This window comes from Protopterus annectens, chromosome 8.part1 (assembly GCF_019279795.1).
Source record: "Protopterus annectens isolate FY-2018-M chromosome 8.part1, PAN1.0, whole genome shotgun sequence".
Classification (NCBI taxonomy): domain Eukaryota; kingdom Metazoa; phylum Chordata; order Ceratodontiformes; family Protopteridae; genus Protopterus; species Protopterus annectens.
The window spans coordinates 19,853,968-19,875,853 of record NC_056742.1 but is presented as its reverse complement, the minus strand read 5'-3'; the positions used below and the strand labels follow the sequence as shown (position 1 = coordinate 19,875,853).

At 41.0% G+C, this 21,886-nt stretch overlaps 1 protein-coding gene across 1 annotated transcript in view; it reads right to left on the bottom strand.

Annotated features, from left to right (window-relative positions):
- SHCBP1 (SHC binding and spindle associated 1) overlaps nt 1–21,886 on the bottom strand; it is a 499,020-nt gene that overhangs the window by 461,383 nt on the left and 15,751 nt on the right. Inside the window, exons 2-3 of the mRNA XM_044081658.1 lie at nt 12,014–12,217; nt 10,326–10,441 (exon numbers count right to left, since the gene is read on the bottom strand). Of these exons, the coding sequence (XP_043937593.1) occupies nt 10,326–10,441; nt 12,014–12,217 (320 nt within the window). The remainder of the gene's footprint in view (nt 1–10,325; nt 10,442–12,013; nt 12,218–21,886) is intronic.

Sequence of the window (21,886 nt, the reverse complement as noted above, 5' to 3'; positions counted from 1 at the left end):
GGGCATAAAAACTTTACATATGCAAGAGACGTATTATGCAGAACTTCTATTGGCCTGGAATTTCCAGAGATGTAACAGGGTACTGCAGGAGCTGTGAGCAGTGCCAAAAGGTAGGCAAGGCCAGAGACAAGGTGAGAGCTACTTTGATGCCGTTGCCTGTGATTGAAGAGCCATTTCAGGGGGTAGCTATGGATATTGTGGGGCCTCCGAGTACGCAAAGTTCCACAGGGAAAAATGTATATCCTAGTGGTAGTGGATTATGCTAGACGATACCCCGAGGCAGTGGCTTTGTCCCCACTGAGGCAGAAAAGGTGGCAGATGCTTTGTTAGAGATTTTCAGCAGGGTAGGATTCCCAAAAGAAATACTGACTTGACAGAGGTGCCAATTTCATGCCAGACCTGTTGGCTTGTCTGTGGAAGTACTGTGGGGTGAAGCACAGGAAAACCACCCCCTACCATCCTCAGATTAATGGTCTTGTTGAGAGGTTAAACTCCAAGTCCATGCTACGGGCATTTGCAGACCAGTTTTAAGAGGAAGTGGGACAAGTATTTGCCCCATCCATTTGCTTAGAGAGATTCCCCAGGAATCCACAGGTTTTTCACCCTTCGGGCTGCTGTATGGGCACAGGATGAGGGGACCTCTAGATTTAATTCAAGATGAGTGGGAAGGCGTGTGAACCTCACAAGGAGTCTATTGTGGCAGGTCCTAAACCTCAGGACAAGGCTCAGAGAACTCATGGGCTTGGCCCAGGAGAACCTGGTAGAAGCTCAACAGTAAAAGGTGTGGTATAACAAGAATGCTCAAGCTAGAGAGTATGCTGTGGGGCAGCAGGTAATGGTTCTCATTACTGTCAGACATAAGCTGCAAGCAGCTTGTCATGTCTGACAGTAATGATGACAAGCTGCAAGCAGCTTGGGAGGGACTCTACAAGGTGGTAAGAAAGGCAAAGTGATGTTAACTACATGGTGTAACTGCTAGGCATGAGGCAGGGGCACAAACTGTACCATGTTAACATGATGAAACCATACCATGATGGGGAGGGCCCTTGTTGAGTATTTACAGTCCCTTACTGGAGTCCGAGGGAGATCTGGTAACCGATATCCTCACTGAGGCTTGGACTGACACCTCTGGAAGGGGCATGTCCCAGCAGCCATCTTTTACCCAGGTTCGAGAAATCTGAGCAGTTACAGGAGTTTGGGGAAATGTTCAATGGGAAACCAGGGTGCACCCACCTTGTGCAGCACCAGGTGGATACAGTACCCCAAAGGCCCATTAGGCAGGTCCCTTCTAGGGTGCCCGAGAGAGTCAGACTTGAGGGAGGAGATATAGGAGATGTTGGAACTAGGAGTAATTCAAGAGTCCAATAGTCCCTGGGCCTCCCCAGTGGTGCTGGTGCCCAAGAAAGATGGAAGCCCCAGGTTGTGTGTGGACCACAAGAAATTAAATAGTCACACAGAGTCGGATGCTTATCGTATGCCTAGGACAGATGCCCTAGAGCACCTGGGTGGGGCTAAGTATCTTACAACCATTGATCTTACCAAGGTTTGCTGGCAGGTGCCTTTGGCTTGTACGAGTTCACTAAAATGCCCTTTGGGATGAAGAATGTCCCAGCAACTTTCCAGAGGCTGGTAGATCATATCCTAGCAGGAGGGTTTGCCCTCGCTTACCTAGATATTGCCATCTACAGCCATTCCTGGCAAGAGTACCTTCAACATGTCATGGGGTTGCTGGGCAGACTACAGAGGGGCGGGTTGACCATTAAGCCATGCAAAAGTCAGGCGAGTATGGCAGAGGTCTCCTACCTGGGACAGAGTGGGGAGTGGCAACATCAGGCCAAGACCTGCCAAAGTGGAAGCCATTCAGGCATGGCCTGCACCCGTTACCAAAAGCAGGTGAGGGGCATTCTTCGGGACAAGCAGGGTACTACAGAAAGTTCGTCCCCATTTATAGTACCATAGCTGCTACCCTCACAGACCTGACAAGGAAGAACAGGCCAGATAAGGTAATGTGGACCACAGCATGTAAGCAGGCATTCCAGAAGCTTAAAGAAGCTTTGGGAGGACCCCCTGTGTTAGCCAGTCCAGATTACAGCAAAGAATTTGTTGTGCAGGTGGATGCTTCAAACCATGGGGTGGGGGATGTATTTAGCCAGATTTCTTCAGAGGGAGAAGAGCACCCAGTGATTCATCTCAGTCGTAGGCTCCAACCCAGGGAGGAATGCTATGCAGCTGTGGAAAAGGAATGTCTAGCCATAGTGTGGGCACTGCAGCAATGTCAGCATTATCTGTGTGGAAGAAAATACACTATAGTGACAGATCACAATCCCCTAACATGGTTAAAGCCAGCCATATTATTTTGAGACCAGAGTTAATGGTCAGAATTTGCATGTAGAAATGTCATTTATTGCTCTGGTTTCTGACCAGGTGCAAAGAAAGTAAACATAGTTTGTTAGCTTGGGAACACCAGAGAAGTATGAAGAATGATGTTATGTAAAGCAGCTTTGTGTTATCAATTTAAAGAGAATCAGAGAGCTCAGAGCATTTTGTCTCGGGAACATCCAACTCAGCACTGCCTGTTTCTATATGCAAGTTATTTAGAATTGTGTTTTCTCTTAGATATAGCTAGGAAATAGGAAGATTATACTAGTTTGTTTTTCTGCGATGCAAGAACTTTTCTACGGTATTATTTAAAATATTTCTCTGTGATCTCTGAACTCTTGGCTAGCATGGTGTAATACGAAGTATTGTCTTGTGTTTTTATTATTTATTATTAAATATTTTTAAACCTTTCAACTGTGGCGGTTTTATGTAGAGTTAATTTAAGCTCTGCAGTACATTGCATGTATATAGTGATCCTGTATAAAGTCACTCTAATAAGCCACGACTGTTCAGTCACACTTGCCATTTGGATAATATTGCACAGTAATAGTTGGACACCCTTTCAGAAGGGCCTTTGGAGTAGCTGATATTAGTGGGTGGTGGCAGCTGGTACTACCGTATAGTTTGGGTAAAAGGGGCACAGCTGGAGAACATGTGCCAGCCTTCCCCAGGAGTGTCTGTGTGGCTGTATATAAAAAACAAGTGTGTGTGGCTGTATATAAAAAACAAAGTGTGTGTGTAATCAGCTACTTCAGCAGGGACATGAAGCACTGGTTGGATAGAGGAGGTGCTGGAGGTTTTAGCTTCCCCATTAGGTGGAGATCTGGACCCTATAGCTGCGCCAGTGAGGAGTCTTGATTGGGGACCTAGAGAGAAAGGGAGAAACCAGCCCCAGACTGACTGTGATCCGTGTGTGCTCTTAAGGGAAATTCTACCTTAGTGTGTGTGTATTTATCATCCTTTCCCTATAAGGGTGCCCCTCACTGAGGTTAGTGGTGAGGATTGAGGCTCCTCAATTGTTGGGCCAGGGCACGGGCATCACACCTAGCAAGGGCGTTCATAATCAATGGGAAATTCATATTGCAGAATGACAGAGGTTCAATGAGGAGGTTCAAGTGCAGGAAGGAGTTATTTGCCATGGCGATTGGGACTTCAGATTTGTTGAGTCTGATGTTAATCCAAGATGCTTTCTTGAGGAGAATAAATGATTTAATTGGTCTCAAGTGGCGATATGAAGACCAAGATATTTATAGCATCCAATGGGATTAGATTATGTGAAATATATTTATTATACCGACTGGTTATTATCTTTTGAATTTTCACCGAACAGTTAATGTGGTTTGGCACTGAAAATGAAATATTCTGATATAAGGATGATGTTTTAATGAACTGTTTAAATAGGATTTGTGTTTGATGTCAGATAGATCTGAAGGGTGAGTTTTAACCCAAAAGTGCTTATTCATATATCTTTATTGGAAGCCTTTTATTAAATTAGTTTTTACTTTTAACCTGGCTGTGGTGACTTCATTAGTAGGTTTAGGATTACACATCGCGCGAGCTTGTGTGTACAAACAAACACACTGCCCAAGAACTCTGTACTGGCGATACTGGCGACTATAGTACTCCACTGGTTATAACATCATGTTAACCTGCCCATCCCACCATTAAGCTCAACAGTTCTCTCTCTCTCCAATAGCTCATCCAAGTTTACGCCCTAATCAAGCCTTTTCAGAATGATAAAATGCCCTTTGTTGCAACACCATGTCAAAAGCCTTAACTAAATCTCAATGGATCACATCCTCTGTACTCAATCTTCTAATGCTGTTATCCAGATAAAGAACAGCATAATAATCAAATGGCAAAATCTTATTTGGCAGTGAAGTTATGCTGGTTTGAGACCTGAAGTGGTTTCTAATTTTTAGCCATGGGATCTTTTACCATCACCTTCCCCATGACAGTAACAGCAAAACTTGAGCTGTAGCTGCCTATACCAGTCTCGTTATAATATTGTACGTGGAGAATAGAAGGCGGTTTTACCAATTATTTCATATCTGCTTGGGAAAATCAGACTGTTTAAAGATCGCTTTCAGCAGTTCTGATTTAGTGCTTGCAAGTTCTGAGTACGGTAAGTGGCATCCTGTCTGAATTATCTGCTACATCCTCATGTAATCTTGTCAGTTCCCCACCTTTTCCCCTATACCCTGTCCATCTATTAATCCTCCCCATCAACTTCCCCACCCAGCCTGGTATTGTATTCTTTTTAGTGATTGCCAATGAGTCATTACTTATTTCACTGGTGTGTCCTTGCCATCTCCCCCCCCCCCCCGAATCATAGATCAACCTGCTGGAGTTTGTCTTTCTATTCCTATCTGAAATGTATCAAAATTTCTCCCTACTTACTTATCTCAAGAGCCACTCCAGACTGACACTGGGCCTCCTCAACTCTCTGTACACAGCAAGCCTGCATTCTTTTTTTCTTTTCAAATCTCATCTACTTGTTATTTGGTCTAGAATCTTTTATTGTGTTGGTGGGCTAGTTTCCTGATCCTTTTCAACTATGACACACAGTATCATCTTCATACATCCATCCTACACTACTACAGTTATCACACTGCTAGTGTGGTTATGCAAGCAATGCAGTCTCAAGACAAAGTACAGCGCTTTACTGCTATATGTGATGCTGGTCGACCAAAGGCAATCAGTGCAGATTTGGTGGGATTAAGTACATACTACAGAAGGCCTACTTACAGACAAACAGTGAGTAAACATCCATTACACCAAGCTTTAAAGGATTCAGCAGGGAATAACTGTGGGAAGAATCACAAGCATTATTAAATTTTAAACTTGCTTTGGAGATCACAGCCAGAGGAAGGCTGGAGGTAAGGTTTAGCAAGCGAAGTCCTTCATCACTAATTTGCCAAAGGTGGCCTAACACCTGGAATAACAGTCCAAGTATAATGCTTTGAGAGTATGTAGAAAGAACATTAAAAATGTGAAAAAAAATATTTTCAGCTGAAAAATGAAAGCAGCTTTTTACATTTCAAATTCAGCTAAAGGCACTCTCACACATTTAATAAGCTGAAGTACAACATTGAACACCACAGCTTTAATACTGATGTTAAATTGCAGCATGACAAACACTAAGGCAGGCCTGACTTTCAAGCATTGTTGGTTTGAACGAGACAAGGCAGCATACACCACTAGAGCTACAGGCATGACTGACCATCTTGACTACCTGATGCCAATAGCACCAATGTACACTGTGGATGTTAAAGTAGAGAACCCTCTTATGGAAAGTCCACCCCTCCCAAACAATGGAAGCCAAAGTCCCACTCCACTAACGAGCAGAGATCAAAATATTACCCAAAGATAAAGTAGGTCATGCACCACTCCAAAACCCAGCAACAAGTGTCAGACACTAAAGATAGACCCATGAGAAACTGGCAACTCTCCAGCCAGGAACACCTCACAGGTTACAGGAACCTCTGAATCCTCAGACGAGCAAAGACTGATTATTACAACTACGCAACAAGGTCCAGCAAGCAAAGGAGGACCAGGACTTTAAAACTGCAACATTGCCAAGGAAACTACTGGTTATTCGGGTAGAAAAACAGTCTAACCACTGTAGAGTGCCAAACTCTATCATGATAATTGTCGCTCAAAGAGGATTTTACTTGCTTTATTTTATTCACTTTACAAAGACTCGTGGGTCTGCAATAAAAACACTCAAGTTAAGAATGCAAAAGCTACCAGGAAGTATCCTTGAGGCATCCACCTAGATCCAGTCAACCAGGCACAGGAAATATTGAAGTCTTTCTTCTGCAAGGCCTCCGACACCAAGATTAACAAAAGTACAGAAGACAAAACAAATGTCCTCATAGAATGAGTGCCCTGTGCAGACTGAAGGCTTGTGCAAAGAAAATGGTTCACATTCAAACATCCCAGATGTCAGCAATAGTAGGGACATTGCTTCCTGGACAGTAACTACCTCTAAACAAAGACCCCATAATATGTTATTTGGGCTCACTAAGCTCCAGGTTGGACAAAAGTCCCCCATCCTGTTGGGACCAAAAACCCTGGCTTCATTTCAAAAGGGGGAGAAAAATCTCTGCAAGTTGAGAAATACAACTTGGGCCTCCCAAGAGCTCTGCAGAGGCAAGATATCATTTTTCTGGCAACGGCAGGAATTAAAGCTCAGACGTATGCCCATTCAAGACCATGTCAAGAACATATTAGTTTCTTAAAGGTACTCAAAGATGAAATGAGTACAGAACCAGATACTAGGCCACAGGTATATTGCCCAGGCTGCATGTGCTAGACTTAACAGAACAGAATCTGTAAAATAAACTATAAAGAAGCCTACCATATCAGCAACAGTAAGAGACTCGACCACCTCTTTGACCCCATAACCTGATGGGGCTGGCAGCCACTCTAGTGCCTCTATCTTTAGAGTAGAGTAAAGACTGGAGCCAAAACAAGTAATTCAGGATAACTCTTAGCTATCCAAAACCACGGTCCCCTTTTCTGGTACTAAACGGTAGCACGAAGTTATTGTCTCTGGGATCTATGCTGGATTACAGAAATCACATAGAAGTCTGTTCTGTGATGCGTGGTAAATACCCTTCAACAGCTGAAAAAATAATCACATGATTAAAAAGGACAGGATCCAGAAGGAGGATCATCAAGGACTCTTCCTCTACTCAGAACTCATGAAAGGAGTCTCTGGGAATGAGTGGAAGAGGATCACAATACACAGTCCAAATACTCTTCAAAGTATCTAAGACATTTTATCAAGAGGGGTGCGATGCAGTCAGTGAGTGGCTTCCCTCACCCAGTCACTGACTGGACAGTATTTCCATGAAGGAGGCATTATCTTTATTCTCCCAAAACCAAATTAAAAAAAAAAAAAAAAAAGTGTCAACAAGCATGCAGTCATTCAGTCCTTACTCATTCTTCACAGCTCTATATTCCACAAAGATCGAGAAGTTTGTTCTTTAAGGTATAGCCACCACGTTGGGAATGGATTGCATGCTCTAGGTACTTGGTAGCATATTTTCTGGCCTTTCCCAATAAAGTTCCCAAAGTATGTGCAAGACAAATAGTTGCATATTGTGCTTTGATGATCAGCCTGCATTTTTGTTTCTTCTGAGAGTAGCAAGTCATTTGGGTTTTGAAGTAACAGAGGTAAAATAAAGTTATTGTATATAAATAGCTACTTGTGGACACGGTTTAAATTTGTGCCTACATACTATAAAGACAAAGTTATCATTTTAAACAAGATATGTACAATTAAATTGTTTAGATTTCCATTCTGAAAATTTCAGTCATTTTATGATATACTTTAGTTTAACTTATGTACAGTGTTTCAGTTAAAAGCACTTCCTGCCACCAGTTCTGATACCAAAACAAGAGAACTAAAGCTTACAGATCACACTTCCCCCTCCAAAAGTATATCGGTCACTAGTGTCCGAATTGGGCAGACTATATCAGACAATTCTATCATATCAATGTGTATATACTGCACAGTCCTGGTTTCTGCCCACTGCTTCCTCCTCCATTAACCAGAAATCACAACACAGATTTCCAAGATCTTTCTCTACCTTACTAGATTTTCTACCCCACGTACCAATTGCACAACAGCAACAAAGCCTTTCCCATATGCACTACAACAATAGGACACGTTCTTCCTTTCCTTTCTATAGCGAAGGTCTTGACACTACACCAGCCTTCACGCAATCAAGAATTCATACAGAAAAAGCCGCAAGTGTTAGAAAGCTCCCAGTTGACCATGTTCTGCCTGCCAATGGTGCAAATAAATACTTTGTCAAGTTGGAGGAACCTTAAAAAAGCAGCCACTAGATGGCAAGGCCATATAGGCATAAGGGTTTGGCAGTAGAAATATGTCATGTACTAAAGAGGCTCCAGATATTGCATATTACAAACATATGTGGGTTCTCCCAATAAGTAGGCTATTGGGAAAATGCCCAAACAGTAAAGTAAACCTCCCAGGAGGTCAAACCAGAAAACAGCCCAAAAGGTAAAACCTCAGAATGCAAATACCTGTAACACAGAAGTGATAAAGGGCACTCAAAGTCACTGCCAAAGAAATAGTGCTTTATGAAGGCACATAACCAAGTAACAATAGAACAAATGTCTACAGTAGATACTGCCAAATCTTTATGGAGTAGCCTTAGCAGCAGCCTTTTTTTGCAATGCAGAGTAAGCTGTCTGATGGCCAGACAGAATCTAGTTTATCAGTCCACTTGGAAAAGGTGTGTTTATTGGATTCACCCCCCCCCCTCCAAACCTGGGCCATCAGAAACTATTTCACGCAGACTGAATCACATAGGACAGGACACACACTTTGCTTACAGCCAAGATAAGGCAAAGCAACTTGCACAAAATCAGGCCAGTCACCAGCATACTCAGCTGTAACAAATGGATATACAACAGCTACACCCCAGGCTGCCTTTCACATCAGGAACAGAACTATAGGGGCACCTCATCCAAGCTCCTTTTCATCTATACTAGTTGTGTAACTGCTTAAATATACTTTCTAATCAAGTGCAAGCTACCAATAAATAGGCACCAGAGGGCTGTCTCAGGATAGGACATTCCTCTAGGAAGGCCTAAATGGGTCTATATTAGACTGACGAAACCTCACTTACACGAACCCCAAAAGGGCGACACAAACAGCGAACCACATGAACACCGAACGTCCTTAAGTGAGAAATTCAAAATACTGAATCGCCATAGTTGTCCACACCATGTTTAGGTGAAGTAAAACGTCAGTAGGTGAGTCCCTTATCCGGTATAGCTCCCCAACGTAAATGTGCAATAGTTACGGACCTTAGGGTTAGGGTGTGGGTTAAGTAAATGCATATACAATACATTCATATTTGTTTGGGTAGGCAGTACATAGTGGGCGGTGTGGTTGGCCAACTATGGCAATTTGATATTTTGAATTTCGCACTGAAGGACGTTCGGTGTTCTTGTGGCTCGCTGTGTATGTGTCGGCCTTTTGGGATTCACGCAAGTGAGGTTTCGGCATTCTAATATAGACCCGGCCTAAACAATGCCCTCTCACGTTTCTCTGGCATTCCTATAATGCTCCAGCAGAGACTAGAGAGAAGGTTGGAACTCACTGACCACTGTGCAATGAACCTTCAGCTACCCTGAATATGATGCTCAGGAGTTCCTTCATCAGATATCTGCAGGTGACCAACTTTAACTGGCAATTATCAGTTATTCATTTTGAGAGCCCCTCCTAGATAAGGCAACAAGCCAATACCTCCTCCTTCATTATTTGTTAGACAAAGGGACACTTTGCACTTTCAGTTAAATGTTCCTGCACTGCAGTCGAGAATGAAATTCAACATGGTGAAAGGTGGAAAAGAACAGGCAGGCTCACTAGTACAGCTTGTGACTCACATTAAGGCATGTAATGGCATGCAATTAGAGCACCCACAGTCCCCACCATCGACATAAAAGCTTCAGAGCAGGAGGTGCTAAAATAATATTAGAGAGAAAACAATACAAGACCCAATAAATAAGCGTCCACTTCGGATAACTTCTTAGCTGAATTATATCACAAACAACAATACTTTAAACAGATTAAATACAGATAGCATTGCACTTAATGTTGAGTAACTCAGAATAAACAACTCACCTCAATACATTCTTAAATCCCAACTACGAGTTCACTAGTACTACTCAAAAGAACATAATTAGCATCAACTAGCATACACCTGCCTCACATGCATTTTAAATGCTAAAGGAAAATCAAGGCTTAATTCAGTCATTTTGCCAAATGCAGTCATTTTGCTAAATGCAGTAAACCAGACAGACATGTTAGCCTACAATGCAACCATGCAGTTCAACTGTGTGTTGGGAAAATTAGTGAAAATGAACAGCAAGAAATTTTTAAAAATAAAAAATGAAAATACCTCAACTAGCACCTCAAAGACATCAGTGCGCCAGATCGCTTGCCAGCCATTAGGCTCAAGTACATTCTCCAAGTACTCTGCAATGAATTCTCTTACTTCTGAGGTTTTGCAGTCACCTGTAAAACATTGCAAATGAACACCTTTAATTGCCCGTTCATACAATTTCATAATATAGACTACATGAAATTCAATTAAAAAAGCATTACACAAACTTCTAATGTTCAAATTTAAAAACAGCAGACATTAAAGGTAGGAAGTACATTAGACCCACATTATCTTCTTAACTAAATACACAGACAGACTTGGAGGATAGCATTTTGGAATAGACTATATTGGGTTAAATGATCTTTATACACACCTTAATATATGCATGAAATGTGCACTATATATATATATATATATATATATATAATTCCAGCACAAGTACACACCACACGCTTCTGGTGTTTCGCTGTGGTTATGTATTCAGGTAAGTGTTTATGTGTTAAGGGTTTTGGGTAGGGGCTGTGGTGTGTGTATGCAAGGAGAATGTAGCTTGTGGCGTTTTTGTATGTAGTGCGACCTCTGAGTTAGAATATTTAAGTAGCGGGGGTGTGGGGTGCAGGTGGGCTTGCCCCCCTGCTTTTATGTAAGACAGAGCTTGTGTTTGTGTGCGGGGAGGAAGGTGCATGTTTGTGTACACCAGAAGCGGTAATTCAAAATCTCCGGTATGCGAGATTTTGAATTTCGTGCTTCTGCTTTTGTTCTTTTCAGGTTTCCACTTTATAGCCTCGACGTACTGAATTTCGATTTCAGTATTTTGATGATATAAAGTGAATCTCTCTTACACACACACACACACACACACACACACACTTTACAATATATTTGTAGAGAGACACATGTGTGTGTATTTTGCCATTCAGCATTTCAAATGAAATGCATAGTATCAAGTTATCCTCATTCTTCAATGCCACTGACTAGATTAAAATAGCAAGCACCACTCCAAGCCCACCGCAGTCATGATGCAGGCACCATGCATCAACAGTTACACACCACTCTTTACTTTTAATATGGCTAACTTGGCTTAGAGCAGAACTGTTGGGTACTCCAGCACTGCCACTCTAAATTATACGTGCAACACAGTGAAACTGGCTTTGATAAATTCATTCTCCTACATTATGCTGACTTAACAGTGGCATGTTGAGCAAATGTTTGCAGATTCTAAAACTTGTTCGATTTTCACGTCAACTAATACTAATTTCTGTATTCCAGTTGTATAATATTTCTACATATACTGCCCCCCCAGCACAACTGGCAAAACTTCTTTTGCAAATTGCCCCCCCCATAAATGACAACACCAAACAAATTGTTCTCCTTATAAATAAAAAAAAATGTATAAGGTCCAAGCATCTTGTAACAAACCCAATCAAATCCAATACTTTGGCCAAACTCCTTAGTCCTTAATGCACTCTTGTCATCCTATATTAGAGTCACATAGGATTTTAAATGTAGAAGCAGATTCATAAAGAACTACCAACTGCTTGTGGTCCAAGTCAAGCCCATGTCATTTGCTATGAAGCAGTGCAACAATTTTTATTCATCTGCTATAGCCCAGAATGTATGGATTTATGTACCTTCTAGTAGCAAATACCTCAAACACAGAAGTGTATGGCATTTACAATACGGAAGACAAAATGTTTTCTTACCCAGAATGTAATCTTGGTACGCCTTGAACCTCTCATAAAAGAGAAGCTGGTTTGTCTGGAAAATATCTGGAAAAGGCACATTTCCATTTTGTATTAGTCTTGGCAACGATGTTCCTGGTTTATCATGGCTGCCATAATCACTATTATCATCATCATCAGAGCTTTCTGCATCTTTGTCATCATAATCATCATTTTGGAAAAGACCTGCAAAAAAAAAAAAAAATAAATAAAATTACTAGCAATCCTTCTCTGCATGCTGCAGGCCTCCATGCAAAATCATTCATGAACAGTCTGAAATGATGTTTAGAATACATAACAAAATTGAGATGGTTTGCTGCAAGTGGGGGAAAAAAAAAAAAAAAAAGCTAGACAACCACAGTGGTATGCAACTTTTAGCTGCATGTGCTCTTCTGTCTGGTAAAAATATTGCCGCACTGTCAGATTTATAATTTGGACTAGAGAAGAAAAAAAGTGCAGAAGCAATCAAAAATATTATTCAAAAAGCAGAGCTTGAATTGGCTGCTCTGTCATAAGAGAGAGACTATGCTTTTTGATCAGCACACGGCAAATAGCTGTAATGAACCAATATCAATAAAATGTTCAGGTGTACCACCGACACAGGTGCACATTAAATCTTTTGCTCATAGTGGCTGTGAGCAAAGCATTAAAGTGAATCTTGAATCTTCTTAAGTACGAGGATGCATGGCATACGTGTGTGTGGGGGTGTCAAGACTGTTTAGCCAAGTCCAGTCAACACTGTGTTGCATCTGTTCAATTGGGATTGGCACTGCTAGCAAATGCAGAGATGTGGCACCTTTAAATGCTTAATGACACAATACACCAGTAGTACTAAAACAGAACAAATGTATTAACTCATTCATTTCTGAGCAGCAGGAAGCCAATCAATCCACTTACTTGTTTAAATATTAATCAATGTGCTTCCTGAGGAGGTGCTCAATACAGCCTCTGTTAAGATCAAACCTCATAGGATCTGTAGCATCTCAAATTGTGCAAGTTATATTTAAGTTAATCATTAAATGAATGGCTATATTCTGGTATCAGCATCCCACACATACAAGGTAATTAATGCTCCTAACTTATGAAGGAAAAATGGTTACGTCACTTGGCCAAAAAACTTAGTAGTAGTTTTATTTCTGTAACCGTATAAAGGTAGAACCAAGAGGACTGACCAAATTGTTTGTCCAAGTACTTCCCAGTGATGCATTTCAACACTTGCAATACACTACTATTTTCTAATATTTTTGCAAGGAGTACATATTCGGTATTTTCACAAAATGTCAATATAGCAAAACAGTGCATGTGAGATGGCAAGTGTCAATGGCAATGTAAGTGATAATGCTGTGTATTAAATGGCAGCACTTGTTCACCAATAGATTACATATATTTTTAACAGCATAAATATTGTAAAAGTTATTTCTAATATTCATAATTGCTGTACCAAACAATACTTCTATCCAAGTCCTTTATACTAGCGTCAATGAGTTGTCAAGTTGGAGTTAACTTTCACAGTCTCCATAAGCCACACCCTACATGACACTTGCACTCTATAACTATAGAAAATGTCATTTTCATAACTTTAGCAAACACTCCTTGATAGCATGGAACATATACAACACTGGTTACTGGATTCAATGTACATGCCCATCATATCATGTCAGCTTTTAGATGGCATCTCTGTTATTCACAGACTACCATTCTTGAGATAACAAGCACAGTACTCCTCAAACAAATGCTTACATCTAGGTCTACCTTTGTCACAACGAAGTGTGTCCAACATTTTTCTTCTCACACAAACTGCTTACGCAGAACTCCTACCATGCTAGTGTCACATTCCATTGCTTTAAGCACATTCTGCAAACATTTGAATACATTCACATCTTTCAAACACTCATTAACTGAACCCTATACATCGTACTGCGTTTTCACAGAGGTTACCTACATACCATCTCAGCATGTGGACGCCACCTTCCTTCCTATTCCATGACATTTCATATGATATAAACGTCACTATTAAATTATTATAAATACACACACACACACACACCTGAAGGTAATCTGGAGAACCAGCAGTTCAACTATGGGAGCTATGAAACACACTACAGGCATCAACTACAAATCATGGAATTAGAGGCTTAGGAAAAAAACGTCTTGGGAAGACATTTCTTTTGGATGAAAAAGTTCTTCAAAAAAGTGAATACAGATGATTATCTGTAAAAATTACAGTGGATATAAAAACACACATTACATAAAACTGAGATTATATTTGGGTCAATACTTGAAAGAAGAAACTTTTTTTCTTTCATCTAGCACCAGGTAATTTTCAATGCTGTACATTTTTTTTTCTGGTCATGGAAAGAGCACATACCATTACAAGAAAAAGCAACAGGAGGTGGGACTTCACACTGGTAAACATATACTTGTGACACATCACTGGAGTTTCAGGTACAGCATCCTTGGAGAGAAACAGAGTGACACCACATGTTAAACTACAAATATAGTTCAGTTTCTGATTTGTAGGCATATATTTGAATGCAAAATGGGCACAGTTAGGTTTTGTGGACAAGCTGGCGTAGTCAAGGGAACTCAGTTGGTCAAATGTGTAAGCTGTTCCACGGTGCATAGCCACTTCAGATTTTCTGATTACAATAGTGCTTTAACAATCAAGGAACCACTTGAAAACTGTGGAAATAAGCCTACAGTAATTATTAAAACAAGCCAATAAAAGTACAATAGTCAATGTCACACACGGAAATCAAGTCACGCAAGGATGGAAAAATAAAATTGATCCTTCACCAAGGGGGAGGTCACAAACACCTTTTAAAAACACTGTTGTTTCTTAATAAACCTCAACTGGGTTGAATACTGGAGACCAAGCAACTCCATCATATATTTCAAAAACTTTACCAAAGGGAAGCAAGCTGGAGACTGGTCAGTGGCACCTTTCTAGAAAGTTAGAATCAATTGATAGTTATCTTAAGGAAAAGGACAACTGCTGTTGATATTGTATCAATTTATTGTCGTTTGCATTGACTTAGTGGTCTGTCCTGGGTAATGTAGCATTGATAAGGGACAGAAATAATGAATATTAACAGAGCCCTTAAGGCAGATATAGAGGAAAGAGTGCTTCTGTTTGTCAATACTGAAAGGTGCACGTGGACTTCTTTGATAAAACATGTATACTGAATTAATGCATTACCTCTGTTCTTGGTATAGTACTAATAATCATATCCCCTCTAGGTGTTCCTACCTCACCTCCCCCTGAAAGGCTTGTTAAAAAGCCTACAGGGTCATTCCGGGAACAAGTACAGAAGACATTCCCCCACCATGGAACTTTTAATAAGGTCAATATCCACTAAAATAGATGTAAACCTAACAAACTGGGTCCAAAAAAGCACTGGTGAATGTCCCCACAACTCCAGCTTGTAATCTGTTTATGCTGATAAGCACTAGGTTGGAAGGGTTAGACTTTCTTGTAGCCTTCTTTCTTCCTCAATTAAAGTAAAAACAGAGTGCTTTCTACTATGCAATCAGATGAGCGTAGTGTGCTCTGCACCTCCAAACAGTGCATTGCTCAATAAACTAAGTGAAACAAGTGCGCTACAAAAGGGAATTGGAAAACAGACACTCTGCATTGTAAATTGAGAAGCAGGCAGGGAATGTATTTTTTTTTAACAGTAGGGCCTAAGAACAGAGTATTGGGCATATAAAAAATGCATGCTTGTAACTCATACCTGAATATGCTGCCTCTAGGCATCTGCTTTACTGGTTTAGCCCAGCTTCGCCCACTCCACACCCCACCCTGCCCCCATATCCCACCCACCCCTGGTAGTACTAAGTTTATAGTATTACTGGCATGCCCCCTTAATTAGCTAACAAACTACATATGCTCCTAGAACCCAGCAAACTCCTAGCACAATAATACACTCTATCCACCCCACTAGCCATATTAACCAACCCATAGCTATTCTATTCTCTCTAATCTTTTATCCACCACATACACTCAATACAGACCCTACCCTAGTAATGTACTATGGCTACAGCTAAACACTACTGCTGCTACCCTTAGTACCCCTGCTATTCATTCCTGGTCACCTATGCTACTGTGAATGTGTTCAGCATCTTGAAATCCAATACCCAAACTCACAGACACTAACCCAGCATTTAAGTTTATCCACCACATAACCACCCCCTCTCCTAATTCCTCGCCCCCAGTTACCATCACCCGAGTAAATACTGCTACATTAGCTTAAAAACCAAAAGCTACGAAAAAAAGCATAAACACATTTTTAGACTCATAAGCAACTTAAAAAATTAATCTTACGAATGATTGAGACATCCACCCCAACCCTGTCCATCCACAACAGTAGACCAAAGCACACCATCTAACAACCCAACATGTACTACCCAGATTGATAGACTTCCAAACTCATTTCTGGTCTGTCATCTCAACATCAGAAGCCTAAACAAGACCCATAGCCTACATGAACTCTTAGCTGTTCGCTGGACCAGATCTCCAGGAAAGGTGGTGGGGTAGCTGTACTATACCCTAACAACTGACACCCAACAGCCACCCCAGTTTGGCAATGCAGAAATTCTCATCACCAAACTAACAAACAAAAATAAATACAGATACATTGTCTCCATTTGTATTCCACCTGGCAAGAATGATAATACTCTAGAAAATATCTTACATTGGCTAGCTTCTAACCATCCCCAGGAAAGGGGACTTAACATTGATTGGAACACATGTTCCTCTGAAACTCCCTCCACTGGTTTACTCTGATCATGGCCAAATCCACCAGATTTAGCAAAAATATAGAGTCAAAGATAGTATCCTTGATTGGATACTTATTACCAGCCACCTCCAAAAGTACAAGTCAGGTACATTACCAGATGATCCAAGTGATCAATGCCTTACCTATATTATTAGGCTCAAAGCAGACATTCCCAACCAGCCCACCTACAAAACTATAAGATAAGTCAGGAACTTTAACCTTGACAACTTCCAAAATTAACTTAAAGCATGTAATTAGAATGTCTTGAAATGACTCCCATTACAAGAAGCAGTACTTCAGTACCAGATTTCAGGCTATCCTCAACCACCATGCTCCTACCTGTACCATCAGTGTGAGGGCCACAGTTGCACCGTGGCTATCTAAAGAAACGAAAAACAAAACTTAACTAAAACAATGCCTGGGCATATTACCAATGTCCCTATGGACCAAGTAAGATACCGGCAGCTAAGGAATCAAGACCAAAAAATCATTCCAGACCAAAAAAAAAAAATCATCCTTCTCCACCCAGGCCGTTCCACCACTCCTACCCCATCAGCTGCCTTTGATAAATCCCCTGTATAAATTGCAAACAGCTTCACCTCCTTCTTTACTGAAACTATCCAGTCTCTAGCTACCCAGCTCACTCCACTGGACACAAACCCCAGCTCTGGCACATCTCGCCCTGATCTACCCAGCACTCAACCCACCTTTACCTTTCAAACCGTACCTACCAACATGATCTGGACCTTATTCAAAATGCTAAAAATCTACTACACTAGCTGCCGACCTCACAGCTGAATATCTTCAAAAAGCAGCTGATGCCATAGCACTTCCCATTTCTATTCTGATCAACAGACCCATCTCAGAAGGATCCATCCCAGCAATATGGAAAATTTCACATCTCTCCATAAAGGAGACATTCCACAGAATTATCTAACTTCAAACCTATAGCCATTCTTTCACCACCAGCTACAATCATGAAAAGATGCATACACAAACAAATCATGCACCTTCTTATTCAAAACAGAAAGCTTGCCGACTCTCACCACGGCTTTAGGTCATTCCACAATACCACCACAGCTCTTCTATCTTTCTCTAAATGTCAACAATCTTCATTGTAACAACAACAAACTATCGATCTCTCAAAAGCTTTCAATATGGTCAACCATCAGCTACTGTTCAATACCTTACAAACCATTGGTTTAGACCAACACGCAATACAATGGTTTCACTCCTACCTAAACGGTAGACAGCAGGCTGTCTTATGGCACAGCAAGCAGTCATCCCAACTTCCTCTAATCCTAGGTGTCCCACAAGGGTCCATACTAGGTCCCCTTCTTTTCTCTGTCTATCAATGATCTGCACACCACCATCCCAGGAGCCACTTGCATCCAATATGCAGATGACCAAATGCTAATATGGTCCACCTCCTCTCCTACACAACTTCTAACCCTCACCCAGACCACTTTCAGCACGGTAGAAACATGGCTAGCTAATCACTGCCTGCTTCTAAATCCTATCAAAACCAAGCTACTACTTTTCTCCCCTAACTGTAGAATTTCTCCTCCTTCCTTCAACATCAAATCTAACAATGACACCATTATCTCCCTTGATGACCATACAAATCTTCTAGGCGTACTAGACAACAACCTTAAATTTGATAAACATGTAAATCACATTATTAAGTCAGTCAACAAAAAAACTTGGCACCCTGTACAGAGCCAAACCTTTCCTCTCCCCCCCTAGCTACGGTAGCTATTGCAAGATCACACCTCCTCTCTACCCTTATGAATGCCTCCCCTGTACTCCCCAACATATCCAAAACAGATCTCAACAAATTATCAGGAGGTTACAATCATATAGCCAGATTCACAACTGGCATGGCTTTTAGGACCCACCATTGCCAGAATCTCAAAGCACAGGTATGGCTAGAGTATCCTACCCTTCTACAGTTCAACCAGCTTATAGTAGTGCATAAAATACTTCAACCTGATAACATCCCTGCCCTCAAAAATATTCTGACCCCTCATAGTGCCCCCAGGCCATTATACTCAACTGATAAACTAATGATAATGACCCAAAAATCCAACAACTCTGCAGGCGATGCTATAGTTGCCAACTCAACCAGTAAAATCTGGAATTACTCCCTACTACCGTTACAAAGGAAATCTCACTACCCCTATTTAAAAGGGGAGTCAAAAAATACCTCACATCTCATTGGCTGTGCTCTTGTTCTAAACCTGACTAACAACTTCACTAATACATGTCTTGCTATCCAACCTGCTGTTTAACCAAGTATCTATGTCTCATAGCATTTGAATGTCTAAGCATTGTGAATTATGAGATCTGATTGTATTCTATGTTCACATTTTCTGATACGTCTCTGCCAATCAGATGCAAGTCTGCACATTGTGTATATTGATATCTGCCTGTATTCTGTGTCTATTTTTTTTAAACACATCTGCCCGAGTTATCACTTAGTGATTTATGTACCGTCTTTTATGGTATGTGGAGCTTTTCTCCCCAGGCCTCCACTGAAAATGGACATATATCCAATTGGACTATCCAGGTCAACAAATATAAAATAAAAGAAATAAAAAAAGTGGAAAGGCTTCTAACCATCAGGATGATTGCACCATCTGAAAAACAACTGGACCTAATGAATCAAAATTCCATCCCTCATCAGACCCATTAATAAGTACAATGTCCCATTCTTTATGTATTGGATCAGGCACATGCAATAACTGAACATCCACACAGGTTTCTCACAAAAAGAATACAGGGCATAAAGAGCATCTCCTATGCAGATTGCCTCAAAGCCTTTCTTTTTTTTTTAGAGGCTGTTGAGAGGCAATCCATGCTCAACATATACAGCACCCTTGGATCACACTCATATCCACAAAAAGAATGGCATCAGAATTCCTCGATCTGGGGGTTTAAACTTTGCTTGCTAACAGGAATGCGTCAAAGACTTCCTCTTCTCTGGAACAGGTTTCCCATTCATGTAAAGCAGAGCTCTTCCATAACCCTACTCAAGAAAAACAACTGGACCAGTGCATGGGGAAAATCAGAAATACACTCCGGGTCTAAAACAGAAGCAACCTGTAAAATCTTGCCCTAACTTACATATACAATTTAAAAATAACCTCCAAGGCATAAACACCTCTAGGCTCAAAAGACCTCAGCGGCCATTAGCCTAGTATATACCAATGAACCAGTCTTGTTAATTTCAGGGCCTATGGAAGTTGGTTGCACAGAAAGTTAGTCTAAAACTCAGTTCAGCAAGTCAGGAGGCTGAACATTACAACTGTGAAGCCTTTAGAAAATATTATGAAGCAGTGTTTGCCTTAATGTGAACAACCTTACCAGCAAAGAATAATGCTGCTGCCTCATATTCAAAGGTTTAAATAGCCTTCCAGATTGAAAGTCAGGTTGGTCGGTAGGGTGTACCCACAATATGACATCAATGTGAGATGGCTGGATGCTGCATACATTTTTAGAAAACAAAAATTGGCTTCCAACTTCAGATTTATGACCAGGAAAACTGTACAATACATATTAAAAAAAAAAAAGGAGGAGGACAAAAAAGACCAAGACATACCAACTCCTGGTTGGATGAATGTATACAGGCTAGCAACATATGAATGTCAATATAAAAAAATATGTTCAGACAGACGCACACAATGTTGCAGTTATAGGTTATACCATGCAGACATGACTGCTAAGGAATATCTGGTGTAGTAGCAGTAAGTTATACAAGATTCTTTATGAGCCTCAGTCCTTCCCTTGACATGCAAGCAATAACTTCTACCTCCATGAAAAGGAAGTGACATAACAGAGTACTATGACCAGCATGGTCGTGGTCCATGCTCCCACTCACTCACAGCTGCTAAAAGGACACACAACTACCTAAAATTAGAACACTTTCTAGCCATTCTAGATCTTTTGGTATTTTCATAACTGTGTACTATCCACCAGATCCAGCCCATATGATAGTAACTCACACAAATGTTGTATTTACCACAAACACTACCCCTGAATGGGTGCTGGTTCTTTTCTTGACACTTGATGTTTGATTTTCTAGTAGGGGGCTCTCCCACTACATTAATACCTGCAGCATATTCTAAGGGGAAAAAAGGTCCTAAAAGGTTATTAAAATTCTATCATCCAAACAATGAGCTTCAATTGCTTTTGATAGGGATGCATCAAACACCTTTGGTCTTGTGTGAGTAAATCTGATCTGTGAGGAAATGTGGGGCAATTGCCCCTGGCCATTTCCAAAGGAAGGGAGAATCACCATTGCTTAGGCCAAAAAGGAGTCACCAAAAATATCTTTGAGGAGTCCTTCTGAATCTTGAGAATGGCTCCAACTATTAAGAATGGTGAAACTTCACTCGCGCAACCCACATGCAAGGTCTCAACCTGGTCTATGACATTAAAAGAACTTATTAGTGGATAGATTTGTGTCCCGGCTACTCCCCCCATCTGTGGAGCAGACTTCCTATCCATGTCAAGCAGCACTAGCCCTCTAAGAGGAATCTGGACGACTGGATGGGAAACAGAAAATATACTCCTGAGATCCCACCAGTGTCCCTGCTGGATAGGGAAAACAGGTGCTGACTTTGTGGGAACATGGGTGGAATTCTTGGCTAGACTTATAAGGGCATCCGGGCCAATAGCCTAGTGTCATCCTATGAACATTCCTGTCCAAGGAGAAGAAAATACATCAACTAACAAACAGATCTACTTGAGGAGTTTCCCCACAGTTGGATAAAATCTTGGAAGACCTTTGATTACGTTTTTCATTCATAAGGGTCTGTCTTTGTCCTGCTCAGCTTGTCTACCACACAGTTTTGCTCCGATATGGGCAAAATGCCTGTACAGAGAGGCTGTGCTCAAAAACTATATCCCAAGCTACGTCTAGTCTACAGAGAGTAAGAATTTGTTCCCTATAGCTTGTTTATGTACCACATTAATAAATAGTGTTGGCTGTAAACATCTGAAGAGGTCAGACTGTGGAGAGAATCAACAGCATTTATAAGAGCCAACATCTCTTTTAGGGTTATATATGCTTTTG